The sequence below is a fragment of the Vespula pensylvanica genome, chromosome 8 (genome assembly GCF_014466175.1).
Source record: "Vespula pensylvanica isolate Volc-1 chromosome 8, ASM1446617v1, whole genome shotgun sequence".
NCBI classification, from domain to species: domain Eukaryota; kingdom Metazoa; phylum Arthropoda; class Insecta; order Hymenoptera; family Vespidae; genus Vespula; species Vespula pensylvanica.
The window spans coordinates 957507-978113 of NC_057692.1; the positions used below are offsets into that span (position 1 = coordinate 957507).

General features: G+C 36.5%; 1 protein-coding gene across 5 annotated transcripts in view; it reads right to left on the reverse strand.

Moving 5' to 3' along the window:
* The window catches only part of LOC122631106 (acetylcholine receptor subunit alpha-like), a 126954-nt gene that overhangs the window by 75738 nt on the left and 30609 nt on the right, over positions 1-20607 (reverse strand). For 4 of the 5 annotated variants that reach the window (XM_043816381.1, XM_043816379.1, XM_043816382.1 and 1 more), the window contains 2 exons: positions 7774-7818; positions 103-212 (listed from right to left, as the gene is read on the reverse strand). In XM_043816381.1, coding sequence (XP_043672316.1) covers positions 103-212; positions 7774-7818 — 155 coding nt within the window. Of the gene's footprint in view, positions 1-102; positions 224-7773; positions 7819-20607 lie in introns of all 5 variants that reach the window. The other variant, XM_043816383.1, reaches the window with a different exon arrangement.

Consider the following 20607-nt stretch of genomic DNA (forward strand, 5'->3'; position numbering starts at 1 on the left):
ATTCGGCAACATGCTGCGCCGAACTACTATATGTATATTATGTCAATGTTGAACTATAATATATGTAATCGATATGTAACGAGAGAACATAGGTGAACTCACTTGTTGTAGAGTACTATGTCGGGTCGCCATATGTGATCCGAGGGCACATGTAACATGTGAACTCCGCCATATTCCTTCGGCTCCCATCGTAGCTTGTAGTCGTACCATGACTTGAAACAACCAATACAACAAATATAAACATATTATTGGTCCACTCCGAAATGAGAATACTTTGTGTGTATATATATATATATATATATATATATATATATACACATATACAAAAATATTTTTATATATTTATTCATTGATTCCGTAATCTCTATATAGTGCGATTTACATTAAAAAGGTTACACGAATATGTAAGAGTATATCGTAAGTATATCCATCCTGTCTCATTATATTTACGGATCTCGATGTGCAAGCACGTATATAGAGAAATGTTTGTCCAAGATACACACGCGGTCTGTCTTCCTACGTAGTAGTAGTAGTAGTATTAGTAGTAATAGTAGTAGTAGAGTAGTGTAGTAGTAGTAGTAGTAGTAGTACAACATCGTATAGGAAAAATATCAAAGCTGAGGAGAAAGCTCTTCCTCTTTCTCCCTTTTCGCATCTCCACTTTCGTGGAATTTCATAAAAAGTCCTACGAGTACAAATTTTTCCATAAGAAAACGAGCATCCAGGATCCTTATGGATTCTTTCTTATTTCGAATAAATTTTCCTAAGCAAGTTTAAATTAGATTTCTTTTTTTTTTTTTTTTTTTTTCTATCGTCGAGAGATATCCTCGCGTATCGTTGAGAATTATACAAATTAATATTCCGATATTATTATTATTTTATTGTGATTTTTATATCGATACATCGTTGATCGTAGAAAAGCGATGAAATTATTCGTCGAACGTTCGATACGTTCTTAACTTTCCCGTCGATATATTTTTGTCACTCGTGTGTTTCCTTTTTTTCTTTTTCTTTTTCTTTTTTTTTCTTTTCTTTCTTTTTTCTTTTCCTTTCTTAAGTCTAACACACCAATTAGAAAGTGCAATGCATAACGAAGAAATTGAAGCTAGGTAGACCTTCGCGAGCACTTGCAAGCTACCTCCTAAAAGCTTCGCACTTAATTATTCAAAGAAAAGTGGTAATTAATGCCACATCCCAAGCGTAAGAGTGCATTAATATACTTGTTTATTCCAACACGCTGAATTACGCGAGAATTTCTTGTCGTTATGGAAATTCGTGAGAGAAGGAGAGAGAGAGAGAGAGAGAGAGAGAGAGAGAGAGAGAGAGAGAGAGAGAGAGAGAGGAAGACGATAAGAAACAACTTTTTCTTTCTTCGAGGCATCCGCTTATTAAACGGAACTTCTTTTCAATTTTCTGAATTGTACGGGACATTCTATGGGAATGGGACAAATGAAAAAGCGAAAAGTTACGCTTAGAGCGCGAGAAATATATTCTCAAGTCGTTTTAAAAAGACGATTTCCTATTTGAATTTGAATTCATAACGATATCGAGTAAGAATCGACAATAAATATATGTATACATGTGTGTATGTGTGTGTGTGTGTGTGTTTGTGTATGTACCTGCATTTTATATACGGAATTTGTATTTAAAACCTTTATAACAATACGATCTCTCTTTCTCTTTCTCTTTCTCTTTCTCTTTCTCTTTTTCTTTCTCTGTGAAAAAAAAAAAACAGAAAAAAAAGGAAAAAAAAAAAAAGAAATTACTCGTTTCAAATAGAATTCGTTTTAAGAATACGATCAAAAAAATATTCGCCCGACCGAATGTAGATATTTAGAAATTCGATTTTCTGATTGGCGTTAATTAGAGGCCAATTATTGTATCGACAAATACATAATACCATGCCGTGGAACAAAACCCGATGAAGAATTTTCTTTTGTTACGTCGAGCCAATAGACGGCGAGTTGGTACAACGAATAAAAGAATTTTCGAAGGGGGTGAGATTGAAGGAGGAAATCTGTCGATCTTAAATATAGAGAAAGAGAGAGAGAGAGAGAGAGAGAGAGAGAAATTTTTTATCAGAAAAATATGACAGAAAGAAATATTATCGAAAACAACGAATATTCTTTCTCAAACTCATTCTCTCTTTTTACGTTTGGCCCTTTAGAGTTGGACCAAAGTAAAAAAGAAAATAAAAAAAATAACAAAAAGAAAGGAAAACAAAAATAAAAGAAAAAAGCGGCCTCGCACAAACACATAAATTCAAACTTCATTCTCATGCGCCTTGGCCAAAAAAGAGAGACAGAGAGAGAGAGAGAGAGAGAGAGAGAGAGAGAGAGAAAGAGAGAGCTACCGTTCAACCTTCGAAACTGACCCGTAAACAACCGACCCGCTTTCGTTCTCCGATCGTTCCAACTTATTTTTGGACAATGCCTCGTCTATCTCCTCCTCCACCCCCTCCACCTCCTCCTCCACCCTTCCTTCTCACCCTCCTACCCGTTACCTTCGTGTTCCACCTTTTTTATCCCGTTTCAATTTTTTTCTTTTCTCTTTCTTCTCTTTCTTCTTCTTTTTTTGTTTTTGTTTTTTTTTTATTCAACGACCAAGTGTCACGTGGTTTTGATATCGGATCTGATAAAAAGAAGATAAAGTTAGAAGTTAAGATCGATCGAAGAATATTATCTATGTAACTATGTATAAATCAAGAGTGGGGGAAGGAAAGTAAGGAATCTTTTAAGAAGAGAGAGAGAGAGAGAGAAAGGGAGAAACAAAGACGGAGAGAAAAAAGAAAAAGAGAGAGAGAGAGAGAAAGAGAAAGGGGTAAAATAAGAGACGCGATAAAATAAAAGAGAGGAGGATTGATCTAACGAATTCATTAATTTCTTTGAGACGAATACTTCGATAGTGATATCGATGATGTCCTCTACGTATCGATCGTGCGTTAAATTCAATAGAGAGAGAAAGAGAGAGAGAGAGAGAGAGAGAGAGAGAGAGAGAGAGAGAAAGTCCATCGATCGATGATGACCCGTCTAAAGGATTCAAAAGCCAGAACAGACTCTAAAGCATGCTTTCAGAATGATGGCGACGAAAGGACTAGCGACCGGATAGGTAGATACAGAGAGAGAGAGAGAGAGAGAGAGAGAGAGAGAGAGAGAGAAAGAGAGAGAGAGAGCAATGAATGAGTGAGTAAGAGAGAAAGGGAGAGAGGGAAGGGCGAACGTGTTTACAGATAGAAGACGCTTTCTGACATTCCCAGCGGTGTTATCAATTTATTTCCGACGTATTCAGTATCCGTACGACCTTCTGAAAGGAACCACACCATCGTTCCGTCGATCTTGCATATGGCTAGAAGCATTTTCCTCTTTCCTCCACCTTCACCTCCTCTTTCCACCACCACTAACACCACCTCCTCCTCCTCCTACAGAAATAGCGTAAACCTCTTGCCAGCCATCGCTTTTCTCGGTTGGCGTCAACGCCGATGTACGTCTACTTATGTACGTAAGTACTTACTTACTTACTTATTTACTTACTTACTTACTTACTTACTGACTGACTGACTGACTGACTGACTGACTTACTTACTTATCTATTTACGTACTTATATATGTACGTCTATATACTCGAGATAACAATGGACACAGATAAATATAGTTTACCATAGCTCAGAAGAAACCTTCTCGTTTCGAGGGTCCTACTTACGTTTTTTTCTTTTTTCTTTCGTTCTTTCTTTTTTTTTTTTTTTCTTTTTTAGTTAGATTTATTGCAAGAGGAAGCTATTATGGAATAGTCGTACATATGATGTATCATTTCACTTCAATCTTTGCGATATATAACGTATATGTATATTACATACGTACGTATTTACGTGCATACATACTTCAAACTTAATCTATGGAATTCATCGTTTACACATTTTCTATACGAATATAAACTTTGTAATAATCCGACAAGTAATAGTAGTTACGTAACACGAATATAGTCAAAATGTTCCACAACGATTTCGAAATGATCGTTGATTCGTATCTAATTACGTGACCCCTTTTGACGGGACTACCACCCATATGGCATATACTCTACGTATGTACATACGTACGTATGTACATAGATGGATACATACATACATACATACACACACATATATACGTACGTGCGAATTGCGACAGATTGCCCGTTAATTATGTGGGCTTATTTCGTGGGAATTTCCGATCTAATACCGTTTCTACCATTCGTCCTTTTATCACGTCGAATATTTTCCACGTTCTATATGGCACATCGATTGATACGTTTCGCACGACTATAATTATAATAATAATGATAATAATATTTCAAGGTTACTTCTTATTCAATTATCTCTCGTTAAACTTTGATGTCAATGACATCATTTATTATCAAAATTCAATAGTATTCCCAATAACGTTCTACGTACAACGTGTTATTTCGTATTTACATGCTCGTAAAATGAAATTCGAGTTACGTTTACTCGAGTAATTCAACGATTTTATTACGTTTGTTCGATGTAAAACGATGCTTGTTTAACGAGAAACGTCTTGCGCGGGGTTTATCATATCGCAGTAAATGCTTTTAATGTCACTCGAGAAGAAACGATAGGAAAAGTCATGAACTTATCGCGACTTGGTAACGATTTTCACTGTGAGCGAAAGGGAGTGTCAGAGAGATAGAGAAAGATAGACAGAGAGACAACCAGATAGACGGATAGATAGACAGACAGATATATATATATATATATAGATGGATAGATAGATAGATAGATATATAGATAGATAGATAAACAAGAAGAGAAAGAAAAAGATGGAGAAGATGTTGACACGAGAATAGCGTGGAAGGCAATACAATCGACAATTTACTCGCAATCGTATCGACAATAAGGTTCTATTATCCTTTTCTTTGAGGACAGAAAGAGAAAACGAGAAAGAGAGAGAGAGAGAGAGAGAGAGAGAGAGAGAGAGAGAGAGAGAGAGAGAGAGAGAGAGAGAGAGAGAGAGAGAGAGAGAGAATAAAAGAACGAGAAACAAACAAACAAACGAACGAAATAAAATAAAATATAAGAAAGGGAGTTCCTCCAAACGGAGGAACTTAGTTTTCTCAAGTCGTTTAAACGTTGAACAAACTCGTTTTTCTCTTCCTTCCTTCCTTCGCGAGAAATAGAAAGATAGAGAAGAAGATAGAAAGAAAGATATATATATATATAAAGAGAAAGAGAAAGAAAGAACGAGAGAAAGAGAACGAGAAATAGATAGATAGATAGATAGATAGATAGATAGATAGATAGATAGATAGATAGATAGATAGATAGATAGATAGATATGGTAGAACACTCGTGTTTTACTATGACACGAGCGGTTTCGGTCATTACTCGAGACTGCTGCACGTAGGATACGTTCGCTTTAGTAGCGTTTCTACGTAGGCTCGTGCCTAACCGGATAGTCGAGAAGAGGAACAAGAGGAGGAAGAGGAGGAGGAGGAAGACGAGGAAGGGGAAGGCTCGGTTCGCTTGAAACTCGTAACACTGGTTAAAGGGATGGTCTCGACGTTGAGGGATGGTGTGTCGTTTCGAGACGCGCACGGAATGCTTCGCGATACGCCTGCGATGCGCTCACGACGCGCATAACGTTCCAACGTGTAACTCCTATTTCTCTATCTTCCTCTCTACCTCCACCTTTCTCTCTCTCTCTCTCTCTCTCTCTCTCTCTCTCTCTCTCTCTCTCTATTTCTCTCTGTTATATGCAATACAAACACAAACGCACGTACGTAAATACGTCGTAAAGTAACGTACTGGTATCCGTTGGTGAGTTTTTATTTCTTTTCTTTTCTTTTCTTTTTTTTTTCTTTTTTCTTTTACTTCTTTCTCGTATTTTCTTATTAACAAGGAAAAATGATGATGATGATGATGATGATGATGATGATGATTATAGTGCTACCGGAGCGTTACACTGATAAGCTATACTCGTTCGTTCATCCTTTTTCTTTTTCTTTTCCTTCTCCTCTTTTTTCTTTTCTCCGATAAAACTCACTCAACGTAGTAACCTACGTGAATCGTCATTTAATGAGAAATCGTTCATCAACTCTCCATTCCAGCGTGATTACTACTACGCTCGTCTCCTCTCTTTTGTGTCAACCGTAGAAAGAGATCACGAGCCGATACTAGTCGGTGGTCCAGAGGCTGATGCAAGGATTAAGAAATGCTGATTCGTCGGAAAAGCCGAGCTCAAAGTTCACCCTTTAAAATGACGAGGACTACTACTACTACTACTACTATTACTACTACTATTACCATTACCATTACTACTATTACTACTACTATTACTACTGTTACTACTACTACTACTACTATTACAACTACTACCATTAACTACCGAGTAGTTAGTGAATCGTCCTTTTCACGGAGGATATCGCGCTTGCTCGCTAGAAATCGTGGATTTTACGAAAAGAGAGAAAGAGAGTAAGAGGGAGAGAGAGAGAGAAGAGTAAGCGATAACATTCCCGAAGATGAAAGAGAAACGTTAAGGGTAGTAGCCAGGATGAGGGAGTAGTTTAGTTTAACTCTCGACGAAAGGATTCCAATTTCGTGTCCACTCTCTCTATCTCTCTTTCTCTCCTAGCTTCGCTATTTCTTCTTTACATTCTTTCCGTTCCTTGTCAAAAGCAAGTTTGAAGAGGAGAGACGTTTTAATTACAAGTTTTCCCCGCGTAAAATACATTTTCTCGAAACTCTAGTATAGTACGATTCGTACGAGAAGAGAAATTAACGAGGCTCTTCGTACGGCCACGGGGGCGGACTTGGTGAGCAAGGAGACAGGGGGAGGGGGAAGTAGAGGGAGGAAATTTCTAAGAGTAGTAATAAGAGGTCTGATTTATGATCGAACTTTAAGAAGCGACCACAGACTTGAATGGCTAAGGGAAAATGTATTTGGGTCGTTTTCGAGTTTCTCGTCTCAATTAAGGGTCATTGAACTCTTCAACCTCGGCCCTCCCTCCGCTTGCTCCTCCTATTCGAAGGTAAAACATAAACCTTTACTATCGAATGAACGTAAAGTATATGAGAGATAGTATCGTTGTTGCATGTTTTCGTTTTTATTTTTACTTTTATTTTTATTTTTATTTTTATTTTTATTTTTACATTTATCTTCCACGCTTATTTTTATTCGTTTTTTTTTCGCTTTTTCTTCTTCTTTTTCTCTCGTCCTTCCATTTCTTTTTTTTTTTTTTTTTTACGAACAACGACGATGATCTTCGTTTCGCAGCTAACTAGATTTTCAACCGGCTAATTACGAAGCTGCATACGTTTGAAGAGCTTTGCGAGATTCGACTTTGTTCGAAAAGTACTTCCTCGAGCTTTTCCTGGTAGCTTCATTATGTCGCGAGGAAGGGTGGCCGGGATTGGAACGTTAATTGGTCTCGCTTAATTATTCTTCAATTACATTTGCCGATGCTAGCTCGCGATAGTACCACTACCTCTCTCTCTCTCTCTCTCTCTCTCTCTACCGCTCTTTATCTTTGTCACTTTTGTTGATGCACAGTACTCGACATTTTCTTCTTTTTTTTTTCTTTTTTCTTTTCTTTTCTTTTTTCTTTTTCCTTTCTTTTTTTCTTCTTCTTGTTTTTTGTTGTTTCCTCCGAACAAAGACGACGATCTAGCGCGTTATACGCGTTCTCGTGTAAATATCCTCGATTATATATAAGCTCGACCGATTTACATAATTTTATTACAAGTTCATCGAAAAGAAATTTTATAAGCAAATAATTGTCTCTTACCTGTTCCACCCACAGATTCGTCGTCATGATCTGATTCTTCAGATTCTGTAACAAAAGAGAACGTACTTTTTATAAAATCGTATCGAGTACGAGAATGATTTAACGAATTAACTTTTTCTTTTTATCCCTCTCATTTCTCTTCCTCTATATAGACACACACACGCACATACATACATACATACATACATACATACATACATACATACATACTTTCTATCTCCCTTTCTCTTTTTGTTTAGGATATTTTAGAGAAGTCCGAATTCCATGTCCCATGGAAAGCCTGGTCGGCTTTTCATTTTCCCTTTTGTGGCTGTCGTTGACAGTACATTGTAATTTCCGGTTCCAGCGTCGGCTCGCAACTAATTGGATGACCTGACAAGGTCGGTTCAGGGTCTGTTTAGAACGTATGTTCTTTCCTGAACGGAAGTTACTCTCTCTCTCTCTCTCTCTCTTTCTCTTTCACTTTGAACAGAATATACGTCAAATGATTAAATATTTCTGTTAATTGTATTAAATATACCATTGATTAAATTCGCCATTTTCAATATATAATACAACTGATCAAACAATACAACATTTTTTATTAAAAGTTTTTATTGAAAATTACTTATCGATCGTTACAATAATATTATTGCATTGCAGTAGTATATTATTGCATAGTATATTACAGTATTGTTTATTTACGTTACACGATACTACAAATTCCGACATAATTTATCGGTCAATCTAAAGTAAAAATATATGTGATAATAATTTGAGATTTTTATCTAACAAAAATACACACACACACACTACGAACTTCCTATCGTCTCTCTCTCTCTCTCTTTTATTCTTTTTCTATAAATTATACAAGAACATCGACGACCAGACTTCGGAACGATTAAAATGCTAATCGTACGAAATTGGATTTAATCGATGAGTAAGGACATTCGACTCGCAGTTTTATAACAAAGACCACGTCGTCGAGCACAGGTTGTTCGTTGGAGAGGTGAATTATTTTTTGTCGTCGTCGTTGTCGTCGTCGTCGTCGTCGTCGTCGTCGTCGTCGAAGGTGAAGGTGGAAGAGGAGGAGGAGGTATGAGTAAGAAGAGAAAGAGAGAGAGAGAGAGAGAAAGAGAACATTTACATGCAAATGTGGTAACGCTGGGACAGGTAACAGAGTTTTTCTTCGTTTTTTAAATGACACACGAGCGCACGTGCAGAAGTAACGAGCGACGCAGACACGGTACTGTTCTTTGCGAAAAAAATCACTCCCTTCTTCTTCCACCTTCGCCCTTCCACAAACCTGGACTATGTCGACTGAAAAAAGGAAAAACAAAAAAGAAAAAAAAAAGAAAGAAAGAAAGAAAAGAAAATTTTATAACTCTGGCAGATTTTGTGTATTAACGTTATTTTCTCATGCTCTTTCCCTTTCGCGTTTCTCGTAGGAAAATTTTGTTGCCGTTGTTCTTGTTATTCCTGTTAACGTCGTTGTTGTAGCGCTTTCTTTTGCTTTTCGTTTTATCAAAAGCAAACTGATGTTACTTCCGTAAAATATTTATCGCGTCTTTCATTGTAATTCATCATTCGAATTATGTTTATTTGCGTATGGTCGTTCGAAGTTAGTAGATATAAATTGAAGAAGAAGAAAAAGTAAAAGGAAAAGAAGAAAAGAAAAAGGAGAATTTAAAAAGATCTTTCGTGGTTCTAACAGGAAGAAGACACTTTTAAAATTTGCAAGAATCCCATCGATGGGAAAGCAACGTCTCGATAGAAGAAGTTTTAACGAGTTCGTACGCCTTCTTACGGAGTAAAGTCGAACGTAACTCAAGGGTGGTTGTGCAGACTGGAAAGTGGTCGAAGAGCACCGATGAAAAGCGAATAAGGGATGATTTTACGCGCGAACTACGCCACTAGGAATAGCGCAACGCGCGTCTAACCTTCTTCACGTTCGCCATTTTTCCTCTCGACGATTCGGTATTCATAGTTACCGGCAACGTCGCTACGTGCTTCGCGTTTTAAAACGCTGACTGTTCTGCCGATTTATTTTAAAGAACCTTTTACCTTTTCTTTTTTTTTTTCTTTTTTCTTTTGAAGAAAGACGATTTTATTTCATTATTTCTTTTTCTATCTCTTCTTTTTTCTTTGAAGAGTACCGATTTGGTACGAGATATTACGACGAGTCGTCAAAGTGTTTTTATCATCTACGTAAAAATAATCGTTCGTTCGTTCGTTCGTTCGTTCGTTCGTCATAATATCCTTATAGCGAAATCTAAAAGCACTCGATAAACGATAACAACGTAACGTATCGTTTTGAATCGATCAAAACGAATCATGTAATAGGAAGTTCCGTATCTATGCTTACGCGGATACGTAGTTAAGTTTCGAGAAGACCAATCGATTTTCGAAAATTCGCTACTACCATCGAGGTAGACCCTTTGCCAACAGGGCAGGAACGAGCCAATCGGGTTTAGCGTTGCGTTTGATCGATCGATCGCTTTGATTACCAGTTTAGGGCTTATCGCTCACCGTTTGTTCGTTCGAGCAAGCGTGTACGCTCGCGCTGACCCTTATTCGGCCGCACAACCCTCTCTAAATCAGGGTCACTCGGTCGAAGCGTAAATAAGATCAACGAGCAACGAACCCCATCGACGTCGACGTTATTTATCCTTCGGTATCAACTACCGACGATGGCTATTACTACGATTACTATGGTAGACGAGTTCTACTCGTTTACACGTACGCATTTATAAATTTTACGCGATACAAATTCGATCGATAGCTATTATAAAATAGCGATAATAGATCGAATCGATATCGGAAACCTTTATCTCGTTTTATTTAACTCGATAATCGACTTGATCGTGACACTCCATTCTCGATTTTTTACCGAACTAAATCGAACAAAGCGGGAAATAGAGAAACGATCGAACGCTCGTTTTTCCTTCTACGTTTTATCGTTTTATCGTTTCATCGATATTAACGCGTTAATGCATAACTCGTTCCTGCTCGACATTGATATATATATATATATATATATATATATATATATATATATATATATATATGTATGACGAAGAACACACGTTATAAGTCTTGAAATTAGTCATGCCAGGCTAAATCCCAGCGAAACCAACACGATTAGCTTCCAGGGATTACGAAAAGCTCTTGTGTCCTCTCGGTACCGAGGATTAGACACGAGTACTTTCCTCTACACAATTATCCAACGTGAAATTTCCTTACATTGGACATTTATCATGAAAGTAACTTAACACAGATCTACATACTTACGTATTTACCTATCTCCGATATTATTATTTTTTTCCCTTTTTTTTTTGTTTTTCTTTTTTTTTTTCTTTCTTTTTTTCTTTTTCCTAACTTATATCTTTTGTCCCATTTGTTGCGAGCAATATCGATTAAAGGAAAATCATACTCGAAAATAATCGAGCTAGTAGTTATTACGATGGTATATCGTTATGTTTCTCGTTACTTTCACCTAAATATACGAATAAATTTAATTATCGAGAAGAGCGTAGCATGTACGTGACAGCAAGACTATACTAACGAAGTATTATCACGATCATACGATCGGCAGCTAATTAATTTAGGTTTTACCGATGGATTATAGACGCAAGTGTAAGCGTTTTATTACTCGATGGTTAATTTTCTTGTCCTTCTTTCTTTTTTTTTTTTTTTTCTTTTTTACTTAATTAAAATGTTATACGTACACAGTAGTAGTGAAATTAATTTGTAATTTGAATAATTTAAATAACTAGCAGCAGCACGTAGACGAATTTGATGAAAACGAAGGTAAAGGTTATAGTTTCGGCTGACGCTAGGAGAAGATAAAAAATTGGGGGTGAGGGGTGAAAGGAGGTAGAGGAGAGAGAGAGAGAGAGAGAGAGAGAGAGAGAGAGAGAGAGATGGAGAAAAAAAAACGAATGATTCGTCAAAGCGAACGGTTAATTGAAACGAGTAGGAACGTCAATGTTTGGCCGGTACTCATTGCGTGAATTTCATTAGCGGGACCGCAGCGTATTACGGTGATTATACGGTTAGCTAATTAATCCAGCTATTATTCTCACCCGTATACGCGCTTTTCCGGCGTCGCGTGCGTCGCGAGCTTGTAATTAACTTCGCGGAAATGAATTTTATCATCAGAAATATATCTCTGATTGTTTGACCGAAAATCGGTTTTCGATTTTGCTTTCTCTCAACTTTTTTGTTGGCACTTTCTTTTCTCTTATTTCTTTCGCATGTATGTACGTGTGTGTACGTGTACTTTTCAATTATTCTTTCGTTGTTTGTTTAAAACGTTCTATTATATTTTTCTTTATTTAAAAAGTAAAAAAAGAAGGAATATCGATCTGGAATTCGACGAGAGGAAAAAGAAAAAAAAAAGAAAAAAGAAAGAAAAAGAATAAAACAGTAAGAAAAGAAAGAAAATGACATAATTAGGTATTATTATAATATATTATACGGCAAGTGCAGTAGTAGTGGTGGTAATGCTAATGGTGGTGGTGGTGGTAATGTTAGTAGTATAGAACGAATTGGGTCGGACAATGAAAGAAATACAGAGAAAAAGCGACAGGCACGAGAAAACGTGTTCGTGAGTAATTGTTTCGGTAGTTAACATATTCAAAAGTCGGACTAAATCGTGAAATCAGAGAGAGGGAGAGAGAAAGAGAGAGAGAGAGGGAGAGAGAGAGAGAGAGAGAGAGAGAGAGAGTAAGCGAGCGAGAGAGCGAGCGAGTGAGTATATTGTACAAGAGCCAAAGGTGGTGGTGTTCTCGTTATTCGGCGTCGTAAATAGAATCGAACGTGACTCGAATGGGCAAAGACGTTTTCTCGTAATTTACAGGGAATGCGACTTTTATCGTCGAAACTCGAGGAATATAATTTACCCGTTGAATATTCAATACTGAGACTAGCTAGATAATATTGAAGGAGAGTGTTCTTGGCTAACGAGAGAAACCTGAAATTATTCAGAAAGAGAGAAGGAGAGAGAGAGAAAGAAGAATATAGTCAATAGGAATGGTTAAAAGAAAAGTATAAAGAACAAAATCTAATTTGTTTCGTTATTCGAGGATAGAAGAGAAATAGGAGGAGCGGAAAGAGAGAGAGGAAGAGTTAGGGATCGTTGAAAGGTGCATAAAAGGAAAATTTTACGAGGTAAAAAGAAAGGCAATGCCAGTTGGACAAGGGGTAGCAACGACAGCCGGTGCCACTTGCCAGCTTCGTGTCCAATATGCAAATCCTTGCTCTTCGTAAGCGAAGAAAATATATTCTATAAGAAGTGAGATTTCCCGAGTAGCTTCGTTTACTACACTATGGCTCTCTTTCGTCATCTTCTTCTTCTTCTTCTTCTTCTTCTTCGTTATTTTTTTCTTTTCTTTTCATTTTTCTTTTACTCTCTCTCTCTCTCTCTCTCTCTCGCTCTTTCTTTTTGTTTTCTTCTTTCGTTATCTTCCTCTTTTTTCTTTCTCTTTTTTTAAATCTCCAAAGTCGAGACGCAATTACGTTCCGTTCTACATTTTATTTAAATTTTTGCGATGCGAGAGATCCCGACTTATATGCTGCTGTAAAAGGGAGAATTCTCTCTCTCTCTCTCTCTCTCTCTCTCTCTCTCTCTCTCTCTCTCTCTCTCTCTCTCTCTCTCTCTCTCGTTATTCTTTTTTCTATTTTTTTTCTTTTCTTTTCTTTTTTTTTTTGCCCCTGCAAAGAGCTGCCACGGTGTAGACCATTAGTCGCTGAACTTCAGCTTTCATCGTTCCTCTCTCATAACTGCTTCTATGATGTTAATTCGTTATTAATTATAGCGAACCTTTCTCTTTCATAAGCACACACACATACACATACACACACACACACTCATATATGTATACATATATGCATATACATATCACACAAATATACAGAACGGCTTTTAAATGACTCCGATCATCGACCCCTTTGAACAACAATTAATCGAATACGGAAAATCGACTATTTACAATCATTTATAGCGTGGATATTCATTTTCACGTGTAAACAGTCGAACAAATGTAATTAATTGATACGTATCGTTAATCGATGCCATCGAAAATTAATATTGAAACGAAATAGAAACGCGGTGATCGATAGATCACTCGAATGACGATAACATAGTGACAGGAAAAAGGATTAGGGATCCTTTTCACACCTACGATAAAAAAAAATAAAACAAAAATTGAACGAGCAACATAGCTTTTTCCAAAATGTTTCGCAGTACTCGAAAACTGCCGGTCGGCAAACCAGTAAATATTTTGCAGTCGACGGCACAGTTTTTAAGTAAAGTTTCCGCGGATATTTTTCTCTCCGAATGTGCTGGGATTTGCGACTATCTCGTAAAAAAGGTAAGAGAAAAAGAAGAGAGAGAGAGAGAAAAAAAAATCTACATTGAAGAAGAATGACCGGTAGAGTATCAAGAATTTATACAAATCGGTAGAGATATCTGTCAAAAACAGCTGTTCCTTCATTGATTCATCGCGATGTGGAAAATTGAAAAATATGTAAATATAAAAAGATTCCTTTTGGTGACCCGAGTCTTTTAGAACTTCCAAACTGTTTGTTTCTTCACTCTTCGGAGAGTGTCACTAGATATACTCTAGATATAACACACACACAAAAATACATAAAATATGTTCTACGAAAAAATTCTCAAGATACATATCGCATCGGTGTGTAACATAATATTACTTCAAACGTTATATTTCTTGTATCTTCGAACATGACAATTTCGATTTATAAACTCCCTATGGTTTTCCTTCTCGCGAACACGAATTTCATAGTTTGTGTATAGGGATAGGGTGGTGGGAAAGAGGAAGAGAGGGAAAAAAAACAGAAATAGAGATAAAAGGAAAAAAAAAAAGAAGAAAGAAAATAAAACCGTAAAACCACACATTTTCGCCGGCAAATGCATAATGAGATGATCCCGTTTTACACTTGCAGATCTACGCCGGGCACATGCGCTGCCGGCTGCTTTCGTGGTAACACATTTATGTATATGGACTTATAGCTAGTAGCGAATGCTAGTCGGTGTATCTGCTTTGTATATGTGTATATATATATATATATATATATATATATATATATATATATGTTTAGACGTAGCTAGGTAGGTAGCTAGGTAGGTAGCTAGGTAGGTAGATAGTAGATGCATAGAGAGAGAGAGAGAAAGAGAGAGAGTGAGCGAATGGTTGGGTGGGTGGGTGGATGGGTGGGGGGAGATGTGAAGGGTGGTAGGACGCGAACGCGGCTCTTTCGGCCGACGCCTATGAATAATGCAGAAAGTGTGCGAGTATGCCATGACGCATGACGCTACTTCGTTTACGTTTGTATACACGGCACTCAGGGAACGTCATATCCCATGAATCGACAACGAATTCGTCCTTCCGAAACTCCTTCCCTCTTCTCCTCCTTCTTCCATCTCTTTCTCCTTTACTCATTCTATGTATATATGCATATGTATCTATACGTGTATGTGTGTTTGTGTTTGTGTATATATTTTCTTTTTTTTTTTATTTTTTTCTTTTTTTTTTCTTTATTTCAAGTTAGCAAAGAAGACTGAGAAAAGTCTGGAAAATCTGATTCCCTTCTCGTCATAGTCGTTTTAACAGCAGCTACTGACGTATATCCGTCACATAAGTTTTTCGTGAATCGATGAGACTCGATCTCATTCGCATAATCCTGTATCTGTTATCTCTCTCTCTCTCTTTTTTTCTTCTTAATAATGCAGTTTTGTTTTCATCTCTTCTTCTTCATTTTTTTTCTTTATTTTTTTCTTTCTTTCTCTCTCTCTCTCTCTCTCTCTCTCTCTCTCTCTCTCTCTCTCTCTCTCTCTCTTTCTTTCTTTTTTTTTTCATAACGTAGATATCCAAGAAGAATTTACATATTTATGAAAGAAAGAGAGAAAGAGAAAAAGAAATCTCGACTCAATGTTTTGATTGAGTGCATAGAAACGAACGGTAAACGTTTTGTTGGCGCTTAGCAAATCGCGATTGATTCTTTAAAATTTTGAAATTACTAATCCGATGAAAAAAATGTCGCGTCTATTTTCTTGGGATATTTTATTATCTCGACAGATTTTATTATCTCGTTACGATGCTCCAATTAATCACAATCGTCGACATTCGTTGAGAATTGGATGCGGACTCTTTCTTTTCTTTTTTTTTTTTTTTCTCTCTTTAATCAATCGTAATTATCGCGATAACTCCACTAGAAGATTCATCGATGTGGGCTGACGTCGAATCGAAAAATAAAAGAGGGTTCAAAAGATGAGAGAAAGTAGATAGATTCAAAATGGATTAAGGATGGATTCGTCGATGAATTGAGTTAAACGGGATAATTGATTATTAAACCAAATTAATTCGTTAATGGCATACATATAAAAAAAAGATAAATCTCAATTTCAATCTTCAATTTTTTTTAAAACGAAACAAAACTCATAATCGGTGACATTAAATATTTTAATTTGAAAAGGGATAAACTTGGTAAAGCGATACGGATCGAATTCAAATGTTGGTGATTTCGGTGGTGAAGTTGTTAGTAGTCGAACGAGTATTTACTCACTCACTTACTTACTTACTTACTTACTTACTTACTTACTTACTTCGGATATAGAGATAAACGTATAGTGTTTGATGAATGAGTACAGGGTTCGAACGAAAGCTATTACTCGGATAGGCAAAGAGAAAGAGAAAGAGAAAGAGAAAGAGAAAGAGAAAGAGAAAGAGATAAAGAGATAGAAGCGAGGATGGTCAAAACGATAGACCATCGGAGGAGAGCCTTTGGAGAAGTTACATAGAAATCCACTCAACGTTTGTCGTGATCGGCGCTACTCTCGGATTTCTGATAGAATCTTGTCAAAAAAAGAAAGAAAAAAGAAGATAAAAAAAAAAGGAGAAAGAAGAGAAAAAAAAAGTGAAAAAGAACTAATCACCGTTAAGTCGTTTACAGCTTGCATTTCTTTCACGTTTGGTATTCGCGATTAGTACGTTCATCGTTTTTCGACTTTCTAATAAGGGAGCAAGATGAATCTTCGTTCAAGATTTCAATCTTTCATCCTCTATTTAGAAATCTTCATATATACATAGATAAATATAAAAACGTATAATACGTATATATCTATACGTTTCGATTTAAAGAAATTTTCTATCCGAAAGTGATGCTTCAATTTTTATTTATCTCGAGAGCCACGTAGATATCCTTTTTCCTGAAGATACTTGATATATCGTAGAAAGGCCAAGCTTGCTTCCATTTCCTTAAATCCATTTTAACGAAATATTTCAAGAACGGTTATAGGAGCGTGCTGTATCGACAGGTAAATAACAACCCCCCTTTTTTTACATAACGTCAGATCGTTCCTTTTATCAAAATCGAAAACGTATTTTTTGTTTTATCGAACGACGTACTTACGTTACGTAGTTTATTTCAAATGTATTAAACCTTTTTTTTTTTTAATTTTTTTTTTTTACATATATCGTGTATACGAATATAGACATAACATCTCTGTGTTTATAATCTCGTCTATTTTATCAGAAAAAAGGAATATAGCGGGTTAAAAAAAAAAATCCTCTCGAATGATCATGATACATATCGATTGGAAAAGGATGATACAGAGAAGAGACAGTGGAAATAATCGGGACGATTTTTGTTCGAGGTTTCTCGGTCGTACGAATAGGCGGTTGAGCAGGCATCGAACGGTTAACGAAAAAAAGTCCTCGTTTGGTCGAATCGTTAGCGGCGCCGTTATGTTCCATACGAGACCGTACCGCCTCGGGAACAATATTATATCGATTGCAACGGAACGATATGGCTTGAATAGGAAGCAAAAAAAGAAGGGAAAGAAAAAAAACAGAGAAAGGGAGAGAAGCCAAGAACGTCGTATCGTTAATCTCTCTTTAAGTAGAACCTCAACGAGACGAATTTAAGCGAATAAATAGGAGATTACTTTCTTCTTGTATTTTTTTTTTTATTTTTCTTTTTTTTTTTTTTTATTACTATTTATTACGTTCTGAAAAGATGTAATAAATAATGATAAAGGGTCGTTATATTACGAAATAATTTAACTTTGACGAAATATGAAAAAAAAAGAGAGAGAGAGAGAGAAGAAAAAAATGTAATTACGATCGATCTGTCGTTCTAATATTTTCGTCGATATATATTTTTCTAAAAAAAGAACACGTAGACGATTGGAAATATATAATACACGAAAACACTTGGCGCCAAGGCTCTGCATCGTCTGTCTTCGATATTTCAAGCGAGTTATAAATTTTCAGTTTTATCGCATTCGCACACATGCATGGCTCGGAAACACAGACGGATACACATACACGGAACAAAGAGAAAGAGAGATACGGAAAAAGAGAAAGAGAGACACACACATACATACGTAAAGGACTCGAGGTGAAACCGTGAGATTTAATACCGCGAAATTTTATACCTTCTGTGTTAGAGCGACAGAGTCGCATAAAAATAAATTCTTTCGGATCCTTAAAAGGTTAAACATGAAAAATTCCGAAACGTTCATTTTGAAACGTTAAAATTGTTCGTCTGTCCCGTAGAAAATTTATTATAACGTTAGGATGGGTTTGTTAGGAAAATTGAATAATAATCGAATAATCGTGTTATAATGGAATCAGGTGGAAGTCAGTGACGTTATCAAAATTCTATAAAGATGAGTCGAGGTTTCGGCCCGGATGGGTGACAGCTGACGGAAATTATAATGAATCTCATCGTAGCATCCTCTCTCTCTCTCTCTCTCTCTCTCTCTCTCTCTCTCTCTCTTTCTCTCCCTATCTTACCCCCTAGCCTATGCTTACTTGTATAACCAAGAGACGGTTTACTTGCCGTCGTCTATCGCAGCCATTAACCATGTCGACTTCGATCTTCATTAAAGAGTCGAGATCGACGAAGTTTAAATAACCGGTGAGATGCTTCGAGCAAAATTTCCGTGACTATCGTTCGTCACTGTTTCCGGATACTTTTTTTCTTCTTTTCTTTCTTTTTTTTTTCTTTTTTTTTTTCATCCCTTCTTTCTCCCTTTATAACTCTCGATAAATCTCTCTCTCTCTCTCTCTCTCTCTCTCTCTCTCTCTCTCTCTCTCTCTCTCTCTCTCTCTCTCTCTTTCTTTTCTGAATTTTTCTCACAAATTTCAAATCGATACGATCTTCAAATGAAGATACTTAGAACCATCGGAGTAAATAAATTCGTATTGATTTCAGCAAACCGATCGGATTAACGTCTAATCCACGGCATGCTTTAGGGCTATCGATATCGTTATTAATCCAGCATGGAAATTTAGTTGGCGTAGTAGATGCTAGCTTACAGCAAACGTATTTACCAAGCTATAATATATTATCCAAAGTATAGAGAGAGATAGAGATACCTTTAGCATCGTGCAAAGTACCTATCCGGAGCTTTCGGTTATTAGCACTATCAAGGTACAACTAGAGTCGACCATTAGCTGGTGGCCGTTCTAGTCCTAGATATGTGTATATACATATACATACATACATAAATACACACACATACACACACACATATATATATATATGCATTTGTCCCTATAAATCTATATTTCAGAACAAGCGACCAAGTAAACGAGCATTACGTATTCATATCGAGAGGAAGAACATTGTTCAATTCCAGCATCTTCCTGAAACTGGCCTATAGATTCATCCCTTTTAATACCCTAACCATTTAACTCCGCGATCATCCTCCTCCATCCTCGTTAAAACCTTTCTATGAAATGTTTTTGATTTATGAGAGAATATGTGCATCGACTAAGGGTACATTCCTCCCGAATGTATTTCATCCTCTCGCGCAGACACCGTCGACGCGCGAAACGAACAAACGAAACGTTAACCGTCCTTGAATTAAAAAGCCCGAACGAACGTCGACGTGAATTTTTTGGTTTGTTTTGTGGTATATATGCGTGTGTGCATAAGCGCGCGAGCGCGCGCTTTTTCTCCCCTCTCTTTTCATTTTTCTTTTTGTTCTCTCTCTCTCTCTCTCTCTCTCCCTCTCTCTCTCCCTTTCTTTTTTTCTTCCTTTTTTTTTTTTTGTTTTGTTCTTTTTTCTTTTTATAACACGATACGACCAGAGATAAAATTTTCGAAGGGAATTTTGTATATGGGAATAAACGATAATTACGTTTCTACGTGTGTCACTCGTTGTAAAATATCGTTCGAGATCGGTCAGAGAAAATCATTTGACGTTAGTTCGCGAATGGAAATTTTTGAGAAACGCTGACTAGTAAGGGATTTCCTAGAAAAGTCGTAAAGCTAAAACCGACAATAAAACCGTGCCATTAAATGCAGCCGGATTTTAGATAAGTGTAGAACTTCGCGAATAGACGAGTTTTATCGTCGGGCACGTTGTCCAAACGAGTTGAGTGTAGAATATTTGAAATTTATTTTTCCTTCTTTTCCTTTTTATTCTTTTCGTTTATGCTAAATCTTTTTCTTTCTCGTTGTTTTCTTTTCTTATTTTCTTATTTCTTTAAATAAATAATCACGATCGCGTCAGAATTCATTCTGAGAATGATGTATAGGAAATCGTACGATCAAGAAAAAATTTACATCGTTCGCAAGTTTCTTTCTTTCTTTTTTTTTTCGAATAGATCATTACGATCGTGTCAAAATGATTAATTTGAGAATAACACATGGAGAGTGATCGTTCGAGCAAGATAAAGATCAAAAAATCTTTCCATATCTCGGAAAACGTGGAAGCCATTTTAACGAAGATAAAATTTCATATTTAAGTCTTAAAACATTTAATCCTGTGGTTAAAAACGTATTCCCTATCTGGGACATTTGATATAAAAATAAATA